The sequence below is a fragment of the Mustela lutreola genome, chromosome 6 (assembly GCF_030435805.1).
Source record: "Mustela lutreola isolate mMusLut2 chromosome 6, mMusLut2.pri, whole genome shotgun sequence".
NCBI lineage: Eukaryota > Metazoa > Chordata > Mammalia > Carnivora > Mustelidae > Mustela > Mustela lutreola.
The window spans coordinates 87,120,371-87,133,399 of NC_081295.1; the positions used below are offsets into that span (position 1 = coordinate 87,120,371).

Sequence of the window (13,029 nt, forward strand, 5' to 3'; positions counted from 1 at the left end):
TTCGATAACAGGGAGTAGGGCAAAAATTACTTTCTTCTCCTCGTTTAATCATAAATGAGAATTTGAAAGATCAGGAGAAACTTCGGAGCTAAACTTTTAAGTCAAAATTTATGTTTCTCAAAAGAAAAATTATGTTTCTCTTACCATGTATATTGAATATGTGTCTTTTAACTTTATAATAATGGCTGTGCCAGACCCCTTCATTTATTTTAATAAATAGTTTAGATTTCAAAACTCATAGTTCACGTAATACTACTTATCAGGTTAGATGAGAGCAGAATGCAAACTATGTTATAACACAGAATCACTATCTTTAAGAAATTATATATCTCATATATAAAATATGAGAAAAAGAAAGAAATGTCTGGCATATAGTACGTACTCAAAATTAAAGTTTCCTTCCTTCAGTGAATAAAAGAGGTTAGAATTATCAACACATCCACTTGCTCTGTGGAGACCTACTAATAAGAGATGTTATTTTTATAATAAGAGCAGGGCCAGGGGCAGCTGGGTGGCCTAGTGGTTAAGCGTCTGCCTTTGGCTCAGGTCATGATCCTAGGATCCTGGGATTGAGCCCTGCATTGGGCTCCCTGCTCGGTGGGAAGCCTGCTTCTCTCTCTCCCACACGCCCTGCTTGTGTTCCCTTTCTCGCCATGTCTTTGTCAAATAGGTAAATAAAATCTTAAAAAAAAAAAAAAAAAGAGCAGGATCAATATGTAGTTTGCATGCTGTTTTTTGCTCTTCCCAGCCACACAAATCTTGGAATAAACTTGCTAATTACATACAATTAATATATCTTTCAAACAAAAAGCTGTGGGGATGTGTTAGTCAGTGTTCCTTCTAACAGTCAGTCTTGCAGAATAAGATCCCAGAATGCTAAGTGCAACCCAAATCCTCTTGTTTCCCACACACACCACACCAGATCAAGGCTTAGAAGGTTGTTAGCAAACACAATCACACACTAAAAGTGCTCTTTCTTTCCTTTGCTGTCCTCATGTTATTAGATTACATGTCCAAAGCCAGTGGTTCCTTCCAACTCCACTTACGCCCTATCTCCAGCTGACTTTGCACTTCCACAGGATCCAACAGTCACTCCACAAGTTGGATAATATGCAAAGTCTGAGAAATTATAAAACATATCAGTGCAACTCAGATAAATCTACCTTTTTTATTTCAAGCAAAGAATTAGGTAGAAGGACCACTAATATCTCCTGACAAAATGACTTCTAAATCCCATAAACACTGTTGATAGGCTGATTATTTGGAAAGTAATCTCTTCCAAAAGGTCTGGAGTATCACAAATTTTAAAATGTCAAAGTTGTTTGGGATGTACCCTGTATTCTCCAATAGGGATGGTGTACTATAAAACCACTTTTGATTCTAGGCCTGAGATTGTAGGTCTTCTCTCCTAAAATCACCAAATCTTCCTCTCTCCAGCAATGGAACTAAGTAATTAATTAATGACTGATTGATGGTTGCCAGGTGCTGAGAGAACAGAGTTGAACAGGCTGATATGCTTACCTTTAAATAGTTGTTAGCTGAAAATTTTAAGGTCTTTCCAAATGCTACTTAATTCTTACTATAACCCTAGAAAGTAGGTATCATTGTGCCCATTATATGGGTTAGAAACCGGGTTCACATCAGGTCACTGACTTGTCCAAAGACAGACACTTATCAAGGTGGAGCCAGGAGTGGAATAGGTAGGTGGTCACCTCCAAAACCCATGTACTACACCACTGCCTGGCAGGAATGCCCAGTGATGGTGAAGAAATGAAAGAGTGGATATCAACACTGACTGGAAGAATTTACCTGATGGTTCACTCAGGAAAGGAAGGGGAAGAAAGCAAACAACCTGACCAGTGGGACCCTGGACGTTCTTAATGTTGGCACAAAGTGTTCTTTTCTCATCCTATCTTTGATAAGATCTGCTCCATCCTGACGATTATCATCCCTTTCCACATCCCAGGTCAAAATGTGAACAATGGGGTAGATGCTACTGGGCATAAAATTTCAATTAAAAAAAACAAAATGCTTTCTATTAAGTAGAATTATTCATCAATGAGCTACTGCATGTCTAAGCATGGCATCTAACACAGAAACCATAAAATAAAAAGACCCAATTAACTACAGTTAAAAAAAAAAGAAGAAGAAGAAGAAAGAAAAACCAAAAGAAAATTTTTAAAATTTAAAACTATTTGTTAAATATATGGCAAGGGCAAAAAGTTATTATCTTTAATGTTCATTCATTCAATTATTATTTACTGAGCACCTACTGTATATCAGGTTCTGTTTCTCGGTATCATGGATGTGAACAAGACCAAGTCCCAGCCCTCATGGAGTCAACAAATCAACCAGACCTACCCTAAGACTCCAAGAGAAAAACAATTAGAAGACATAAACAAAAACAGAAATACAAATGGTAAATAAATTAAAACAAGATTTTTTTGTGTGTACCAAATTAGCAGAAGTTTCAAATTTTGTGGTGTTGGCAAGGGTATGGAATATGGACTTGGCCACTTACTTATCTGAGAGTGGGTTTCAACCAGCTCTTAATGATAAAACCCAAACTGTCCTCAAGTTTAGCCTGAACACATTTAAAATACTAAGATGGCAAATGACATACCCAATATCCAAAGTAGATAAAGAACTGATAAAACTCAACACTTGAAAAACAAATGACCCAATTAAAAAATGGGCAAAGGGGGACACCTGGGTGGCTCAGGTGGTTGAGCAGCTGCCTTTGGCTCAGGTCATGACCCCAGCGTCCTGGGATTGAGTCCCGCATCGGGCTCCTTGCTCGGCAGGGAGCCTGCTTCTCTCTCTGCCTCTGCCTGCCATTCTGTATGCCTGTGCTCACTCTCTCTCCCTCTCTCTCTCTCTGACAAATAAATAAAATCTTAAAAAAAAAAATGGGCAAAGGATGTGAACAGAAATTTCTCCAAAGAAGACATACAGATGGCCAACAGACACAAGTAAAGATGGTCAACACACCTTATTATTGGGGAAATGCAAATCAAAACTGTAAGATATCAGAATGGCTAAAATCAAAAACACAAAAGCAACAACAAACGCTGGTGAAGAGGTAGAGAAAAGGAACCCTCATGCACAGCTGGTGGGAATGCAAACAGGTATAGCCACTGTGGAAAACAGCATGGAGGTTCCTCAAAAAGTCAAAAATAGAATTACTATATAACACAGTAATTGCAATGTTGGGTATTTACCCCCCAAATACAAAAACACTAATTCAAAGGGATATATGCACTAGTATATTTCTAGCAGAATTATGTACAACAGTCAAATTAGGGAAGCAGCCCAAGTGTCCATTGATTGATGAAGAGGTAAAGAAGAGGTAGTATAGAAGTAAAATGGAATATTACTCAGCCATAAAAAGAATGGGATCCTGCCATTTGCAACAACATGGATGGAGCCAAAGAGTATAATGCTGAGCTAAATAAGTCAGTCAGAGAAAGACAAATACCATATGATTTCACTCACATGTGGAATTTAAGAAACAAAACAAATGATCAAAGGGGAAAGAGAGAGAGAGACAAATGAAGAAAGAGACTCTCTAACTATAGAGAACAAACTTATGGTTACTAGAGGGGAGTGGGTGGGGGTTTGGGTGATGGGGGCTGAGGAGTGCACTTGTCCTGATAAGCACTGGATGATGTATGACAGTATCAAATTACTATATTGTACACCTGAAACAAATATAATACTGTAACCTCCATGCTGTTTTCCAGAGTGGCTGCACCAGCTTGCATTCCCACCAACAGTGTAGGAGGGTTCCCCTTTCTCCGCATCCTCGCCAGCATCTGTCATTTCCTGACTTGTTGATTTTAGCCATTCTGACTGGTGTGAGGTGATATCGCATTGTGGTTTTGATTTGTATTTCCCTGATGCCGAGTGATATGGAACATTTTTCATGTGTCTGTTGGCCATCTGGATGTCTTCTTTGCAGAAATGTCTGTTCATGTCCTCTGCCCATTTCTTGATTGGATTATTTGTTCTTTGGGTGTTGAGTTTGCTAAGTTCTTTATAGATTCTGGACACTAGTCCTTTATCTGATATGTCGTTGGCAAATATCTTCTCCCATTCTGTCAGTTGTCTTTTGATTTTGTTAACTGTTTCCTTTGCTGTGCAAAAGCTTTTGATCTTGATGAAATCCCAATAGTTCATTTTTGCCCTTGCTTCCCTTGCCTTTGGCGTTGTTCCTAGGAAGATGTTGCTGCGGCTGAGGTCGGAGGTTCCTCAAAATGTTGAAAATAGAACTGCCCTATGACCCAGCAATTGCACTACTGGGTATTTACCCTAAAGATACAAACGTAGTGATCCAAAGGGGCACGTGCACCCTAATGTTTATAGCAGCAATGTCCACAATAGCCAAACTATGGAAAGAACCTAGATGTCCATCAACAGATGAATGGATCAAGAAGATGTGGTATATATACACAATGGAATACTATGCAGCCATCAAAAGAAATGAAATCTTGCCATTTGCGACAACATGGATGGAACTAGAGCGTATCATGCTTAGCGAAATAAGTCAAGCAGAGAAAGACAACTATCATATGATCTCCCTGATATGAGGAAGTTGTGATGCAACATGGGGGCTTAAGTGGGTATGAGAAGAATAAATGAAAGAAGATGGGATTGGGAGGGAGACAAACCATAAGTGACTCTTAATCTCACAAAACAAACTGAGGGTTGCTGGGGGGAGGGGGTTTGGGAGAAGGGGGTGGTATTATGGACATTGGGGAGGGTATGTGCTTTGGTGAGTGCTGTGAAGTGTGTAAACCTGGTGATTCACAGACCTGTACCCCTGGGGATAAAAATATATGTTTATAAAAAATAAAAAAATTAAAAAATATATATATAATACTGTATGTTAACTATACTGGAATTAAAATGAAATGAAATGAAATGAAAATTTTTATACCTGTAGATTTTGCATTCATTAAGCATTTCTGTAAGAACTTACTGTATACCAGGCAGTGCTTGAGGTACTGGGGACCCAAAGATGAAGAAAATGTAGAAAGATCTGGGCCCTGAAAGAGCTTAGTCAAGTCAGGGGGACAAATGAAATTTTTTTAAAGTAACAGTTTCGTATATGTTCTAGCACAAAGAAAAAAAAGGCTAAAATGTATATTCCTGGGCTCCACCATGGAGATTCTGAATCCATCGATCAGAAATGAGATCCAAGAAAGGTCTCTTGACCACTACAGGGTATTGTGGTGCAAGTTACCTCAGGCCAAACTGGGGCACAAAATGGTCTAGACTATTGGTGGGGCTGAACCAATGGTCCCAGCAATAGGACTTTGCAGGGCTTAACAGTCAAATGCAGAATGTCTTGGTCAATTAGATTTGATTAATTGATGGAAACATTTCCGTGATAAGATAGAAAAGGATCAAGTCACACTTGCTACTGGTGGGCTTTGACACTGGGTTACACACAGTTCAGCTTTGACAATTCATCCTCTTTGGCACAGCAAGTCAACCATTTTTAAAAAAACCTACCCTAAGGACATAATCAGGTTTTAGTCAAAATATTAGTAGGATTACAGAAATTATTTAAGAGTTCTGAATAAATAATAAGAGGATGAAGCTATTCTTAATTACTTTTCCTTAGAATGCTGGCTAGGGGTAGAGAACACTGAGGGAAAGAGTGCTCCACTCTGTATCCCTCAGATTCAGGCTCTGTTTTGCAAATGTTTTCTGGTTACCATGACAACTTCTGGATGTCTCTGTATAAATGGGAAATTGGGAACCTCATTTAAAAAAAATGATTAGTGTGTTCTTTTTATCCTGGTAAGCTCGTTCTGTGCTGACAAATTATTTCTGACAGCTACGTTGTAATCTAAAACATACTTTTTTAGAGGCTCCGAATAATAAAGTGTTTCCAGGGGTTCCTTTATATTTTTATGTATTTGCTTTCAATGAATTCGAGAGATAAACTGAAGCACTGAATAACTGCTATACTTTTTAAATAACTCAGAAATATGTCCTCCCTTGAAAAAGTTGATGTATGTCACTTTGATTATTGTACTTGTGAGGTATAATAAAAGGAAAGAGCAAAAGCTTCTAAATCAGTCAGACTTGAAGATGAACCATGACCCTGTCACTTGCTAGTTAGTTGTGTGACCTTGGGTAAGTAGTCTAACTCTTTGAGCCTTAGTTTCCAGCTATAAAATAAGAACCAAAAATAATATATACATACAAGTGTTCACAGCAATGCCAAGTCTATTGAGCAGGTTCTCAATATAACATGGTGGCTATTACTACTAAAGAAAAAATAAAAAGCAAGCAGAGAAACATCTAAAACCCATCAGACTTGGTTTAAAAGAAATTGGGCTTTACCTAGAAAAACAATGAATATATAAAAAAATAAGGCAAAACCAGCATCATTAGGATTGAACTTTGTCAGGTTTTAGCTATATATGATACTATTATTAGCTACACAGCACTAATAGGAAAACACTGTTGGAATTCTGTAAGGTGGTGGAACATGACAGATCCTCTGGCACAAAAAGTTTAAAGTTCTCAAAACTTTAGAAAACAATAGTCTGAAAATATGCCATCAGCTAAAGTTAATGCATAACTTTGAAATATCAAATAGCCAAGCTTTTAAATAATAGAGGTCATGGTGAACCAGGGCCAGGAGCCCTCCCTCGGTAACCTATTCAAGATGAGAGAATGTAATTGTGAGGGGAAGGCCTTGGTTTCTGTAGGGATGAGTCACCTCTAGAGGAAGGTTAGCATCATGGCAGGGACAGGTTTCTCTATTTGTTTTCTAACAGCAGGTACGAATTAAGTTTTTCTCTCTTTCATAGTTGATTGGTGGCCAGGACTCAGTTATATCCTGTATCTCTAGGTTTGCTCTTTATTAAACTGTGTATGGAGAATGAGGATTTTTAGTAGGGAATTCTAAATCTTTTGTCATTATACTCCCTAATTCTGAATCCACTTTTATTTCTTAAGCTTCAATTATCATGACAAATAAGAGCATGGTGGATAATCACATGGGCAATGAATGTTGAAGGAAAACACAAATGCAAAACACTAAAGCAAAACAAGGTATTTGGAAATTAAAAAATACATAAAACTTTCTTTAAATGAAAATAATAATTTCAAGGTTCTTAAATCCATGCTATATGTGGCACATAAGCTCAACCTATATAAGTTAGTCTATTGGAAAGTATTCATGCGGAACTGGCAAAATAAATAAACAAACAAACAACAGCAAAACCAAAAATCCAGAGTAACAGATGTCAGCAGCACGCTTTCACTATCTGATTTTGGTTTCCATTTATTTATCTTATATCTAAAGCAGTACAATCTGGAGAGTAGAAATGGACAGGAAGAAAAAGTCATTTGATAGAGATTTTCTCAGACATCTTATCCCCCCCGCCCCCACCTTACTAACCTTACCTAATGCTTGTTATTTAAGACAAGGTAAAACAGGGAACTCAGGGAGCATGGTTTACAAAGGAAAGTGCCAAGAATATAGAATGGGGAAAAGGCGGTCTCTTCAACAAATGGTGCTGGGAAAAGTGGATGGCTACATGCAAAAGAATGAAACTGGAGCAGCTTATTACACCATACACAAAAATAAACTCAAAATGGATTATAGACCTGAATGTGAGACCTGAAACCATAAAAGTCCTAAAAGAAAACATAGGCAGTAATCTCTTTGACACTGCCCTTAGCAACATATTTATGGATATGTCTCCTCAGGCAAGAGAAACAAAACCAAAAATAAACTATTGGGACTACACCACAATAAAAAGCTTTTGCACAGCAAAAGAAACCATCAACAAAACAAAAAGGCAACCTAGTGAATGGGAGAAGATATTTGCAAATGATAAATCTGATAAAAGGTTAATATCCAAAATATATAAAGAACTGATACAGCTCAACACTCAAAAAATAAATAATCTAATTTAAAAATGGGCAGGAAAAAAAAAAAAAAGAACATGCTCACTCAGTAATTAACATGCAAAAAACCCCAAAAATGGTTAGAAGACATGAACAGACATTTCTCCAAAGAAGACATACAGATGGCGAACAGACACATGATGATCATCATCACTTACCATCAGGGAAATACAAATCAAAACTACAATGAGATATCACCCCTCACCTATCAGAATGGCTGGTATTAAAAAGACAAGAAATAACAAGTATTGGAAAGGATGTGAAGAAAAGGGAGCCCTTGTCCACTGTTGGTGGGAATGCATACTGGTGCAGCCACTCCAAAAAGGTATGGAGGTTCCTTGAAAAACTAAAAATAGAACTTCCATATGATCCAGTAATTCTACTATTGAGTATGTACCCAAAGAACAACAACAACAAAAAAAACACTAATTCAAAAAGATATAGGCATCCCTATATTTATTGCAGCATTATTTATAATAGCCAGGATATGGAAGCAACTCAAATGTCCACCAGTAGATAAATGGATAAAGAAGATGTAGTCTGTAGAAGCAACGGAATATCACTCAGCCATTAAAAAGAATGAGATCTTGCCACTTGCAACAACATGGATAAACCTAGAGGGCATCATGCTAAATGAAGTTAAGTCAGACAGAAGGACAAATCCTATGTTCTCTTACTTTTATGTGGAATCTAAAAAACAAAATGAATAAATAAAACTCTTAAATACAAATAGACTCTTAATACAAAGAACTCTTAAATACAAAGAACAAACTGGTGGGTTGCCAGAGTGGAAGTAAATGAGGATGGGCAAAATAGGTGAAGGGGATTAAGAGGTATAAACTTTGAGTTATAAAATAAATAAGTCACAGAGATCAAAAGTACAGCATAGCAAATATAGTCAGTAATACTGTAGTAACATTGCATGGTGCCAGTGGTGACCAGACTCATGGTGGCAAGCATTAAATAACATACAGGCTTGTCAAATCACTTTGTTGTATGCCCAACACTAATGTAACATCACATGTTAACTATATTTCAATTAAAAAATAAACAGAGAAGGAAATGCCACTGGTAATAATAAGCTGTTCATTTGGGGAACTCTTTCCACACCACCCCCACACCCATTCCTTTACTTCACTGTCACTGGGTGAAAGATTTGTGACTATTCATCTTCAGTCAGTAACTGGTTGGGGTCAGGGCCTCTGTCCAAGCTTAGTCATTCCTGGCTCCTGTGTAGGGCTTCCAGGTGAAATATAGGCACCCAGTTAGGTCCAAATATAAGATTAGCAATAAGTAAGATTTAGTATAAATATATCCCAAATATTGCATTGAGGCATACTTACTACATTCCATGGCAGTATTTGCAAATCTGCCAACAACAGGGGCAAATACATACAGCCCATCTCATGTTCCATGTATTGTTCTAAATGCCATATAAATATTAATTCCCTAAATACACGAAAATATATGGATATGTAAACATATGCTGATGTTTGGATGATCTGAGGTTAGGAATAATGAACTGTGTATTTTTAAATTTTAAAAGCTATGCAAAAATTCCTATGATTAAAACAATTAAGGAGTTTTCATTGGTTATCTGTAAACTAATTTGCAGAAAATTGAAAATATCAAAGTTGTGAGTCTAGATTTCAGTCCCTGCTCATTAACTAAGCCAAATGACCTTGGGAAAGTTTCAATTCTCTGAATCTAAGATTTTTTATCTGTAACATGAGATTTGGATGAGATTCTTTTTAAGGTTGTGCTGTCGCTAAAATTCTATTAGATCGTATAATATGCGAAAGCAACTTGCAGAGAAAAGTTTATTACCTCTGCAATCATTCTGTTCGTGTCTCCTAAGAAGAGCAAATTTAGAGCTTCTTCCTCCGTGGCTGCCTGATGGAGAGACAGGTTTTTCAGGTGAATGTTCTGATCAGGGTCCTCCAATATTGTCACTTTCCTAGGGAAATGGGAAGCAACAAAACAAGGGACTTTGAGAATGAAAAGAACTTGAGGTCTTCTTATAGGTTTATTTTTAAAATGCTGTAGAATACTACATCTTGAACTTATAAACTCAAACAATACACAAGACACCATACAGTACTGGATTCACATCAAACACCGACATCCCCTTGATAGTACTATTAAATAGTTTGGGGGCTGAAAAGTATATCACAAGCTCCTTCTGTCTTTGCAATCATCACTAAACCATACATATTGTTGTTCAATTAAAAATGCAAATAAATAATCTTCTACCTATGTATCAGAAAAGTTGGCCACATTGCTTTTTCTCTGTCATAATTCAGTTTCTTACCTAGAAAATGCACGGATTCTTCTTCTGATTTTTCCCTTTTGTTCAATTTCATATCACTTTCAATTTACATAACCTTTCAAACTGGTTAGCTCATCAATTTAAACATGCTGGAAATTGAAGTATCTGTCATCTTTCCCGCAGTTATTACCTTGTCTAGTTTTCTTATCAAGATGAGTTTTAAAATCCTCAAGAAGTTTTACAATAAAGTTTTAGTTTGTCATTAATATTTTCATGTCCATCAAATGTATTTCTTGATCCTTTTTTGTAAAAAAAATTTTTTTTTTTTTATAACATAGCATTTCCCTCCATTACATCCTTATGGCCAAAGCTTTAGGTCTGGAATTATGTTCATCTATTACAACTGCCTTCATTTTCTTCCCAAGTGAATCTTAACCCTGTTTCCCAAGTTGGATTATCAATACTCTCCTTGGAGTCCTTTTAGGACTTTCTGCGACTGAATACAATGTGAACTCCCTATACTCTGCTTCAAAGACCCACCGACTCAAGCAATAAAATTACTAGAGAGAGTTCCCTTCTGACTCTTCAGTTTCACCTCCTTGATTTTCTTAAGAATTGTCAAGGAAAGAAAATCTTATAATTCACTAGTACTGCCAAAAAGTACCTTGGCTTATCTGCACTTGCTTAAGGCATTCAGAATTGATACAAATGAAGGCTGGCATCATCTAGCATTACTTCTCCTTTAAAAATATAAATAGCCAATGGACTTGTGTCACTTGTCTATAAAATCACATTTAGAATACCTTAAAAATAAAGATTTGCAAATATCATTATTTTTCTTCCTTCCATTTGGTAAAAAGGTCATCTGAGCTTTCATATGTAGTTTGTGGGTAACATACTAACTGATAGAAGAAAATGTAGTTCTAACAGCACATCTGTGACCAATATGTCACTAATAATATAGTCCTTTGCCAAGTTTTGGACTTCTTTTTGTCTCCTTCAACAATACCAACTAAGATGGAAAAAGATCTCTTCCCTTAATGAAAACAAGTGTATTTTATTTATTTTTCAACAAGATTCATAAGTGAACATATTAAAAATGCTTAAGAGTTGAAAAATGCTTGGAAAACATGAAGGCATTTTTAACTGAAATGGATGAATTGTCGTCTATTTTTAGGAACCCTCTCTGTTCCTTAAACTTTAGATCCACCCTGACTTTATAAAGTGCTCGAGAAGGTTTAGCTAAATTCAATCACTAGGGACACAGAAGTCAGAATTCTTCCTAAATCCACTGTTTCTGGATGCAAGAAATTAAGTAATACTGGAAGGAAGATGAAAACAGGAAACAAGGGAGGAAATGGTACATTCAGAATTAAAATAGAAGAGAGTTTATTTTCAACACAGAGATAAAAATCAATTCTCTAGCTCTGAGGCCAAGCCATCTGTGATACATGTTGAATGACCAAGCCAGAGACAGCACTATCTTGTGCAAGTTCAGAAAAGGGGTGGCTAGGGGAGGAAATCATTCAAAGAAGAGAATGCTCATGCTCTTTGGGCACCCAAAGTATGCCAGGCACCAGCATTGTTTCATTTAATCCAGTTTTCTTATCTTGGCTGCACATCAGAATGACCTGGGGAACTATAAAGCAAATAATAAAAAGCTGATGCTGGGTCCCCATCCTAAGAGATATTGATGTGATGGTTCTGGGGCTTGGTCTGGGAAAAAAAAAAAAAAAAAAAAAAAAAAAAAAAAAAAAAAAAAAAACCAAACTCATGAAAATTCCAAGTGAGTCTACCATATAGTCAAGATTGAAAGCCACTGACTTCATCTTTAATAACCCTATAAGGTAAATACATGGGGGTAGAGATTTCTGGTTTCTTTATCTTTACTTTCCCCCCAGATCCACCCCATGCCCAAAGGGGAAAATTGCTCATCTTATGGGCTGCAGGAAGTTACCATTGAGCTATACCTACCAATAGGCAAGATCAGTGTGAATTTTAAAAAGCTAGTCTTTTCACAGGAAGTTTCTTGTCTACCTCCCTGACTTCCCATACAGTTGATGGGTCATCTAAGTCACCCAGCAGCCACTGCAATAACTAATGCTCAACTGGGGATTATGATCTACTTAAACATCCATACGGTTTTTAACATTACCGAATCAAAAAAACCCCAAGTACTGGTAGGGACTCACCTTACTCACCATTACTTCACTGAAATAAGAAATGCAGAAAACAAGCAGGTTTGGAATTATGAAAGTGTTCATTTGTTAGGCAGCCTAAATGGATCACTGATTTGGGATTATATTTACACAGAATAGTTAGACGCATAAGGTATAAGTGTGAAAGGTCATCAGAGGCATTTGGCTAAGCTACTTCTTTCTTCTAAATCATTCAGAACCTTTGATCTCCAGTGTGGCTACTTCAGGGCTACTACACTTCTGTATGTACTTCCAGATCCTTGCCTAGTTTTGTCACTTTGATCAAAATACAACTTGCACACACTCGCAAATTATCTGTTCGAACTTTCAGTTGTCTTTTGTGACCCATTGCTATGCATCTCTCTGATGGTTTTCTGATATTATATTTCCCTCACAATTGTCTGATTTCTTGCCCATGGAGGTTTTGAAAAGTAAATGAAATTGCAGGTTGGCGTTCAATTTACTTTGGCTTCTTTCATGATTCTCTCTCTACTTAGGGCTCATCTGTGGCCACCCTATAAAAGGCTCTACCTCTGGCATCCTTCTGGAATCTTCTGTGGTGCAACTTTCTCTCTCCAGTCAGGATCTCCCTTGCCAGTTCTCCTCCTCAGATTCTTTCCTGGTTTC

General features: G+C 37.0%; 1 protein-coding gene across 6 annotated transcripts in view; it reads right to left on the reverse strand.

The window, feature by feature from the left end:
* Positions 1–13,029, reverse strand: part of KIF6 (kinesin family member 6) — a 518,420-nt gene that overhangs the window by 306,091 nt on the left and 199,300 nt on the right. For all 6 annotated transcript variants that reach the window (XM_059177857.1, XM_059177858.1, XM_059177861.1 and 3 more), the window contains one exon: positions 9,763–9,892. In XM_059177857.1, the coding sequence (XP_059033840.1) occupies positions 9,763–9,892 (130 nt within the window). The remainder of the gene's footprint in view (positions 1–9,762; positions 9,893–13,029) is intronic.